The following is a 9,829-nucleotide window of genomic DNA, read 5'->3' as shown; positions in this document are numbered from 1 at the left end:
GAGAGGATGATCCCAGGGTTCCCAGAGAACCAGGCATCAACCTGTACGGAATGTGCCAGTTGCTCAGTTTAAGACTAAAGAAACAGATCTCTGGCCCTGGCCTCTGCCCAGCCCCTCCCTCAGAACTCCCTGTGCCCATTTCTTCTCCTCCCCCAAAGATGCATCCAGTCCTGCTCCTCCTCAGTGCCCAGCACCTCTCCTCCCTCTACCCAGTGGCCCCCAGCCCCTGGCAGAGTGCCCACCAGCTCCGGTGAATATCCTATCTCCCTCACTCACTAGTATTGACATCTTGGTCCTACACCAAACTAGTAAGTTCTTCACACAGTCTCACCTCCATCCCTTCAGTTACAGCAGATCCTTTTCATTATTCTGCCAATAGTGGAACTGGAAGCCAACCCCATCTATAAACAAGCCACCCCACCACAGGTGTTTCCCCCTCCATCCCCGGGGAGCATTCTCCCCTGGCAGGCCTTTCACCTGCTTTACATCCCCAGAATTTAGCAAGCAAGAAGAGAAACCTATTTCACAAGCATTACTGGCTCCCCACCCCCATATCTCCTTCTGCTGAGTCCCAGATGGTCCTGCTCCCTGAGCCCTCCACCTACTGCCATCAGCACTTCAAGACAGAGGCTCTGGATACCCTCTAAGGTCTTTGGTTCCCCCTCTCGCTGCACAGTGAACCCAGACCTGTGCCCAGACCCCACGCCTCCCCTCCCAGTTTCCACCTCCGCTCTAGCGGTTTCCTCTCAGTGGAAAGTCCCTCTCCTGGTCTAACTTTAATCCCTCCTGCTGCAAGCCTAGATCCCCTTTCTTTCTTTTCTCTATGAGGCGACCCCTTTAAGATCAGAAAGGAAATCTTCCTCTAGCGTTTGCAGTCTCCTCTCTGGCAGCGCCCTTCCACATTCCCAACCCCTCAATTCTGCCCCAGCCTGGAGAAGTTCTTCGTGGCCGCTCCCCACCTCCACTCCCCGCCCAGAACTCTGGGGATCCCCGGATACCCATCCGGGTTGTGTCCACTGCGACCGGGACCCAGGTTCGCCCGCCAGCGGGGCGGTGACCCCCGCCAGCCGGCGGCGCAGCCACCACGGGGTTAAGGCTCCGGGCGTGGGGAAGGGGAGGGGGCCGGGAGGGGCGGGTGCCGAGCCAATCGGCGGCCGCGGAGTCCCCGGGGCCGCGAGCCGGGAGCGCTGAGCCGGGAGCCTAGAGCCAAGCGCGCCGGGCTGGGGCCGGGCCGGAGCGGAGCGAAGAGGGAGCGCTCCCGCCCCAGCCCCGAGTCCGCCGCCTGCCCGCCCGCCGCCGCCGCCGCCGCCGCCGGCCCAGCGGCCGCCGCCCCAGCCATGGAGCAAGACCACAGCCCCCGGAAGATCCAGTTCACCGTCCCGCTGCTAGAGCCGCACCTTGACCCTGAGGCGGCGGAGCAGGTGCGGAGCGGGGCGGGGCGGCAGGGAACTCGCCCCACAGAGGACGAGGGACCCCCGGCCTGTGCGATCCGAGACCCCCGCTCAGTCCTCCCTTAGCGGTGCGCCCCTGCGAGCGCCGGCGCGCTGTTTGGGGGGGGGGGGTCTTCTCTCCCCTCCCCCACCGTGGAAGCCCCGTCTCCCCGTCTGTGCTTCTTCGAGACGGACTGAAGGACGAGCGCCTGCCCTCGAAGCCGGTCCCCGCGAGAGTCGCTCCCTGCCTCCCCAGCCCTGGGGGAGGGGGCTTGCCTGAGGACACGACCCCTCCCCCCTTCGCCAGTCTTTCATCCCCTACCCAGTCAACCCCCCCCCAAGAGTTTCTGAGCTCGGTAGGGGCGCCCAAAGGTGTCGGAGGGCCTAAGGGAGAGGGCAGGTAATGGAGGGAGTTGAAAGAGGAGAAAGAGCCCCCCCAGCCCTCTCCTAATTGGGGGCGACCCTGCCGGACCCCAGAGGGTGAGAACAAGAAGGGGCTGAGGAAAACTGCGAGGGCCGGGCTTGGGGGAGAGGAGTGGTCGTGTCTAAAGGCTGACTCCGCCGCGCTCTGCAGGTCTGGACACTGGGTCCTTATTCCCATCTCCTGCCCTTTGGATCGGTAATGGGGGGGGGGGGGCGGGAAGGGGAGGGCATGGAGAGAATGGCCCTGGGGAGCGCGAAACGAGGGCTTTCTCCGGGCTGGGGTCCTAGCTGGGCGTGGGCAAGGGAGAAGCACTGTGCTGGCCTGGGCTCAAGGGGTGGGAGTCCAGGGCCCTGGCCCAGCCTCCCGGCCTGGCCTATTTTTAGCTCCGAGCAGCCTGGCAGAGGCGGCAGTGTATGAGACTGTGTGAGCAAGTGTGTGTATCAGGGAGAGTGAGCATGTGCGTGGAGACGGTGACCACCCGTGGTCGCTACTACCGCCCATTTGCCAAAGATTTGCTCATTTGCTCATTGCTCCATCTCTTTTCGCGTTCTCTATCCATTTGCCTAGACATCCCTGTTCCTAAAGACTATCCATTTCCCGCAAGGTCACTTCTCTGTTTCCCCCAACCGGCTGCCAAGTCTCTGGCTGGGCCTCCCCACCTGAGAAAACTCTGACCTCTTGGGATGGGCTGGAGAGAGTGTTCTTTCTGCTGTTCCAGCTGTTTGGTGGAATAAGGTCTGATGTGAAGGGAAAGGTTGGGTACACACGCTCTCCTTATAACGTTAGCTTCCCAAAGTGTGGGGAGTGGTTAGGGACCTGTGTCTCCATCCTCTCCCTGGCCTGCGGGGGGAGCCGGATCTCCAGACCTCTAAGGTGTGACAGTAGGAGGGAGGGTGGTGAGACTGCAAACCTCCTGAGGATGAGGAGGGTGGAGAGCCAGGAGCATGGGGAGTGTCCCCTTGGGGTCAGGAAAAAGGCTCTTATGCCTAGAGGCAGTGGGCTGGCTAAGATAACCTCAGACCCAGGGAAAAGGGCCCAGGAGTGTGAGCTACGGGCTCAGGGGTGAGGTTCCAAGCAGAAATGCCTTCCACTGGCACAGCCAGTGCTCACTGCCTGACGCCTGCCTCTGTTTGGTGTTAGATGTGGCAGGTGTAGGTGTGTGTTGGGGGAGGGCAGTCCAGCTGGCCCAGGGCTCTGGGGAGCAGGGGAGGAGGATGAGGCAGTGCTATAGAGCCAGAGGGAAAAAGAGCTGGGACTTCAGCCTGCTTTTCTCTCATCTTCAGAAATCTGTGACTGCTCAGCCTGAAATTCTACCTGCAGTCTAACTTCAGCCCCCCCTTGCTGTGTTACCCAAGTGTGTAGGCAAAAAGCTCCAGGCTTGGCAGGAACACCTAACCCAGACTGACATGAGAGGGCGGCAGGGGTTGGAAACTCTGAGTTATGGAGCACAGAGTGGCAGGCGATGGAGGGGTGCCCACAACTACCAGGTCCTTGGCATAACTGGTTTGGAAAGAAATCAAAGGCAAAGGCACCAAATGTCCTTGAGAACTAGGATTTGCGATCGGGGCAAGGAAAATAAGAGACCGCCTACTCATTTGCTAGTAGTTCAGGTGCCTGGGAGGTACTTCAGGAAGTCTAACTTTACTGCCTCCTGCTGTAGGACATCAAAATTCTCAAGGACTCTGAGTGCTTAGAAATCTTGTCCAAGGCAAGGAAATTGGTTAAGGGACCTGTCCAAGATCACAGAGCCCAGCTGCCCTCTCAGAGGCCCTTTCTGTCAAACTTGCAGACTCCTTCTCAGGCTCCCAACCCCCATTAATCCCCACCCCCACCGCACCCTCTCCCTGTCTCAGCTCCCCTCCCCCAGGGCAGGAAAGAAATAGAGAGGAGTTCTCTCTTAGGAGAAGGATGGCCTCACCCCACATGCACGAAGCACACTTGCCCACCTGCTGGCCCCCAGCACGTTTGCACCAGGAATAGCCAGAGACGGACTCACAAATAATGTCTGTGCAGTGCATGTTTGTATGCACACACAGACACACACATTGAACTGGCATTGCCAGGGACCTTGAAATGCCACCAAAACCAGATACTGCTGGATTCTCCTAAGAACACAGTGCCTACCCCAACCTACCCCCATTCTATGTACCCATTTCTTCTCTGAGGAGTCCTTCTCTCAGATTAACCCTGCCCCCAGCTAGGGCTGATACCCACTTTCTGCCCTGGAGGGAGCTGCAGGGACTCCAACCCCACGGTACCCTTCACTTTCAAGCCTCCAGAGTAACGGAAAAAACTACGTGTCCCAAGAGTCCTTGGACTGACTTCAACAACAGTCAACTTTATTGGCAGCAAGACAAAAGAACAGAGGCGGGGAAAGGGGGCTCAGAGGCCCAGCAGTCAATCCGCTCTTATCTGTTACTTCCTTAGAATGGGACCCCAGAGCCCAGGATAAGATTTTTCAGCTTAGCTTTAGTCCCTGACCAGGGTCCTGCCTCACGCTTCTCCTCATGTTATATACCATGACAAGGATTTCTCCAGACCGTATTTCCTGACAAATCAGAAAGGCAGTGTGTACAAGGATAGGGAGGAGATGAGGGAGGGAGGGGCATGGGCCAGGTGAAGGCACGTTCAGACCTACCTTCTCTGTGCTGTCCTCCCAGGCTGGGTGGGGATCGAGGGGCGCTCTCCGCAGGTGCTGGCCCATGACAGGTTCATGTGCGTTTGGGGAGTGGGCTGGGAGACTAAGGGGAAAGCTTTGTGCCCTCTCGGGTTATTTCTGACCATTGATCCAGGATGGACGGAAGGACAGCAGGCCAGAGATTGATGCATTAGCACAGATATAGCTGCTGAGATGGAGAGCTGGGGCCAGGACCCAGGGAGATGTGGAGACAGAAAGGGGGTTGGGGGAAGCAGGGAGTGGAGGTGGTCTTCTGGGTCCCCAGGGCAGAGGGACGGGCCCAAGAACATCCACCTGGAGACCGTGGGTTCAGTGTAACGTGGCACTTTTTGAGGTGTGCTAAGTGGGCGGCCTGGATTATGTTGCTGAGTGTGCGCGGGGCTGTGATGCTTCCACGTGTACTTGACCTCTTCCCTCAGATCCGGAGGCGCCGCCCCACCCCTGCCACACTCGTGCTGACCAGTGACCAGTCATCCCCAGGTAACCCCAGGATGGGTCGCTGAAGGGAGTGGGGGCTGCTGAAGACAGCTGGGTCCCAGTGAGAGAAGGTGGGTGCTAGACAGGAGGGCACATCTGAGGAGCCCGCGGTCTCCTCAGTCCTGGAGGCAGGGAAGTGGTGGCTGGGTTAGCAGGAGGATTTCCTCTGCTTTGGAAAGACAGAGCAGTGCTAGGAAGGAGACAACCTGGTTCCTAAGCCCCCCAGGAGTTGGGGTGGTCAATGGAGTGTTGGTTGCTGTGGCAACAGCCTTCCAGGTTTCTCCAGCAACTGAGAGGCTGCTGCCCCTACCGCCAGAGGCGGTGACAGCTGTGAGGGGGAGGGACCGTCGCCATCAGCTATTCTCATGGCCCCCAGAGGGGAAGGGGAAGGTTAGAAACAGCTCAGGGAGCAGCTGGCATTCTGGTCACCAGTGTCTCCATCAAGGTCTGGGGAGAGAACAAGGTCTCAGAGAATGTCAGGGGCGCTGGCGAGAGAGTGGAAGAGAGGTAGTGATGGTAATGAGCCGGACTGGAATTCAGGATACCTGAGTCTCCAACTTTCCTCCAACTACTAAAAAGGACTGTCCTGGGCCCTGCACAGGATAAGTTTGCTGTTCTCTATCCGGTGTTCCCTCCTAGGCATGTTTCAGTTCTGGATCGGGGGTGGGGGACTGATTGGAAGGAGACAGGGAGGAAAAGAACAAAAGGACCACAAATCCTGCCTTTGAGAACCTCCAGGTCTGAGGCAAGGATGTAGATGTAGACTGACCACAGAGGCAAGGACACGACTAGAAGCAGGAGGTAAAGCCAGCCAGCAGAGCAGGAAGGAGCTGGAGGGAAGAGGCTGGGGACAGCCACCATCAGGGCCAGCTTCCTAGGGGCAGATGTGAGGGACGGATCAGGAAGGAGGTGATTGCAGAGACTCCTCCCCTTGGGAAGTCAGCCTGCGGGACCCCCTGGATTTCCCATCCTCAACACTTTCTCCTTTCCCTCCTTCCCTCAGAGGTGGATGAAGACCGGGTCCCCAACCCGCATCTCAAGGTGAGCTGGCCCCTCCCGCTCAGCCCAGCACAGAGAACCCCCAGACTCATTAGAAAATTATTACTCAATGCCCCCATCTGTAGGACCTTTTGTCTCCCTCTTTCTTGTACCCCCCCCCACATGTTCTTGAGTGGATGTACACACATGGTCCTCTACGTTCTCCCACACACCGTCTCCTTGCTCACCATCATGGGGGTGGGGGCCGAGGAAGCAGGGGTTTTCTTCCCCCACTTGCTGAAGCCCACACCTACCCCCAGTCTCCAGTCCCAAAGCATGGCACGGCAGGGAGGAGGGCGAGAAGGGCGGACGCCCACCTGTGTTCTGTGCCCTTCACAGTCCACTTTGTCCATGTCTCCACGGCAACAGAAGAAGGTGACGAGGACCACACCCACAATGAAAGGTTCGGAAGACCCTTCCCCGCTATGCCTGATGCTGAGCAGTGGCCGGGATGACCCCTTTGGAAGGAGTCCTTGGGAAGTCATTAAATCTGCCTTTATTAAAGGAGAGTTGTTGCTGGACCACGCGGGGCTGCATTCCAGCTCTGCCACCCACTAGCTGGGTGGCCTTGGAGAACCTGCTTAACCTACAGGGGCCCTGAATACTACCTCACTTTGGCAGTTAAATAAAGTATGTGAACTCACCCAGCATAGTGCACAGCACAGAGGAGGTACTCAAATATTTCTTGAATCTAAATTGAGTCTTTTCTCCTGCCCCCAAAGGAGACCAGGTATCCCAGCAAGTCAGGAGGATCTTTTGATCTTAAAGGCTCTTCCTTTCCCCTCCCTTACCTTTGAAAAAAGTACATTTTATTGTCTAGCTTTAGTCCCTCCTTATTGCCCAGCAGATGTCCCTCCTTGTTCAATCTCAGACAGGAAAGTCAAACCACACGGGCAGTGTGTGCTGGCCCTCTGGGGGGGGCTGTCAAATCTGAGGGTCCATGGAGGAGACTGGGCAGTCACATCCATTGCTCCCTCCCTTTCTGTTCGCCCTCAGAGCTCCAGATGATGGTTGAACATCACCTGGGGCAACAGCAGCAGGGAGAGGAGCCTGAAGGAGCCGCTGAGAGCACAGGGACACAGGAGTCCTGCCCACCTGGGATCAGAGACACAGCAGCGGAGTCGCGGCTGGGCACCTCTGGGAAAGCACACAGTACGTTCAGGCTGGGGAGGGACCAACCCCAGGGGAGGCCAGCCTTACCCGTTGTAGGGAGGGGCCTAGCAGTAGCCAGAAACTGTCTTGAGAGTATGGATTTTTTGCATGAACGGTGTGTGTTTGCATCTCTTCATCTTTCTTTACTGAATGACACCATCCCCTCCCAACTTGGACTGCAGAGCTCCCTATTGTATCGGGGGAGCCCGCCGGAATGGGAGGAGCCTTCACGGGCTGGGATCCTGGCTCTGCCACTTTATCAGCCCAGAGGTCTTGAGCAACTTAACCTCAATCCGTAAAGTGACAATGATGGCGCCTACTGCATTGGGCTGTTTGTGAAAATTCAATGAGACTGGTCCTTAGCCCAGCAGCGAACACAAAGTATGCAAGAAATGGAACCTGCATGTCCATGAGTCCTTATCCCAGATGTGGGCCAGAAGTCAGAATTTTTCCAGTTTTATGAAGGTGACACGGTATATATACCATATGTTCCATAATACCCCCAGCAGAGCCCCCTGTAATCAAACACATGAATATTTCTGCAGGGACATGAATGGTCACGCTAAGTGGGATAAATAGGCTCTCAAAAGCTCATCTCTGTTCAGGTCAGGTTTAGCCACACTTTGAGATCATACCCAAAATTTTAAGCTTTTTTTTAGAGGTTTTTTTTTTTTCGATTTCCGATTGCAGATTTTTAAAAAATAGTGAACCTGAGTAGTCATTGTGACCAGAGAAAACCCTGTTGGTCTTGCCCCGTTGCCCTCCGCTTGGTCTTGGGCTCCTCTCAGGGGTCGTTGAAGTACGGGCTACGGTGAGCAGAAACAGCTCCCTCTCTCCAAGCCCTCCTGAGTACTACCTGTCCCTCCCACCACCTGTTCTCCCTCCTCAGAGCCTGCAGAATCCATCCCTAACACTCAGGAGAGGGGCAGTGAGAAACCCAGCACAGAGGAACCCTCAACCCGTAGACCACCACTGGATTCCCAGGGAGCCAGTTCGGTAAGACCCCAGGGCTGCCCGGTCTGCAGGAGAGCAGGCTGTGTGGAGAGGGTGAGGGCTAAGATCTGGAGTCAAGGAAAAGGGGGACAAAGGACCAGCTTCAGTCACTGAAAAGCTGTCCTCTGTGGCCAGAGGATTTGCATCTCCCCGGAAGGACAAACAAAGAGAAATGGGATAAAAGTGCAGCAGGAGGGATTGAGGTTAGACTCTGTCTGAGGATTTCTGGCTCCTGGAATGGGTGATGGAAGTAGACCATGGATTTTCTGATAAAGGGCATTTGGAACCCAAAGGAAGATCCTCACCTGTCCAGGCTGGTGAGCAGTGGTCCTGCCTGGAGTGGAGACACTGATGAAATAACCCCGTGAGCTCTGATTTTACAGTCTCCCCTCCCCTGTGTAGACTGGACACGGGGCCAGGGACTGGTGTCAGACATTAGAAGTTAGATGCCTAACGGGATGGTTGGGCACACCAGCAGGGGAGGGGACAATAGGACCTCAGGCCTCTCACTCACCTTCTCTTTCTACCTGCTTCCCTCGCAACAGGTCTGAGAGTGAAGGAGGTATCTTGGAATCAAGACTGCAGTTGGGAATGCACGGACACTGGATTTATTTCTTATTTCTTCACTTTTGGGGAAAATCTCTTGTTTTTAAAAGTGATAAATTTAGTGTTAAGTCCTTGGTATTTTCCTTCTTTCCCAACTTGGAGAATCTGTTCTCCCTCCCGTCTTGTCCTGCCCTCTCTATAGCCCCCCTGCCTCTTGCCCAGCTGCCTCCAGGAAGGAGGAAATACGGAAGCTGGGCAGGAGCCTTGAGAAGGGAGGATTTTTTTCCCCAGCCTTGCCCTGACTTGCTAGGGGAAGAGAGCTGAGGGTCAGATAGGTAGGAGGACTGACTTCCGGGGTACCAAGAAAGAAGGATGGCCCCAGGCTCTCTTCATATTGAGGAAAAGATACAACCACCTGGCAGGGCTGCCCTGAAGCCTTGGAGCCCTAAGGCCCGGCTGGCTGCGACGCTGCTGTGGGCGCCATCTGCTGAACAAAGCCGGGAACTGCACCCCGGCACTTGGCCCATGGGAAAGAGGCGGGGCGTTGCGTGGATGCCTCCCTGCCTGCCCTCCAAGCCTCAGTGAGTCACAAGCTGCAGGATGTGTTCCCTCTCCAGCTGTGCGGAGACCACCACCCAGATTCCAACCTGTTAGCCAAGCTAGATTGAGGACACAGTGGCTATTCACGAAGAGGCCCTTGCTGGGAACTGGAAAGGTCACCTCTCCCCCTCGTCCAAGACACCGAGGGGCCCGGGTAAACGGCAAAAGCTGAGCAGAAGTAAAGAACCTTCCTCAGACCCCACAGCCAGGCCTCTCCTGTCTACTGCTTTTGATTTTTCCAGGCAGTGGAGGGGAGAGGGGAGGAGGGAAGGCAAGATTCACCCCTCTTTACTGAAGAAGTAGTGTGATGGAGAGAAAAAAGAACTTCAGAAGTGTAAGGTCCCCTTCTGCCACCCTTGCTGTGCACCTCAGGCAAGACCTCACCTCTCTGGGCCTCCATATATAACAGGATGAACACCGCACCAGGGTTTCATCAGCTTGAAGAGACAGTGCACGTGAAGATGCCCAGTGCACTTTCACCCGGCAAACAAC

General features: G+C 56.4%; 1 protein-coding gene across 2 annotated transcripts; it reads left to right on the top strand.

Annotated features, from left to right (window-relative positions):
* The first annotated feature begins 1,173 nt into the window (after positions 1 to 1,173).
* PPP1R1A (protein phosphatase 1 regulatory inhibitor subunit 1A) lies at positions 1,174 to 8,868 on the top strand. 2 transcript variants are annotated; one of them, XM_059936086.1, is made up of 7 exons: positions 1,174 to 1,421; positions 4,951 to 5,011; positions 6,012 to 6,049; positions 6,416 to 6,449; positions 7,043 to 7,198; positions 8,088 to 8,194; positions 8,737 to 8,868. In XM_059936086.1, the coding sequence occupies exons 1-7, from the start codon at positions 1,338 to 1,340 to the stop codon at positions 8,740 to 8,742; spliced, it is 486 nt and encodes a 161-aa protein (XP_059792069.1). In that variant the 5' UTR covers positions 1,174 to 1,337; the 3' UTR covers positions 8,743 to 8,868. The 2 variants fall into 2 exon arrangements, with proteins under 2 accessions (XP_059792069.1, XP_059792068.1); XM_059936085.1 differs by having other exon boundaries at positions 1,177 to 1,421; positions 6,386 to 6,449.
* Positions 8,869 to 9,829: the final 961 nt, after the last annotated feature.

This window comes from Balaenoptera ricei, chromosome 10 (genome assembly GCF_028023285.1).
Source record: "Balaenoptera ricei isolate mBalRic1 chromosome 10, mBalRic1.hap2, whole genome shotgun sequence".
NCBI lineage: Eukaryota > Metazoa > Chordata > Mammalia > Artiodactyla > Balaenopteridae > Balaenoptera > Balaenoptera ricei.
Note: the sequence above shows the minus strand (reverse complement) of the source record. Positions and strands in the feature narration are given on the sequence as shown.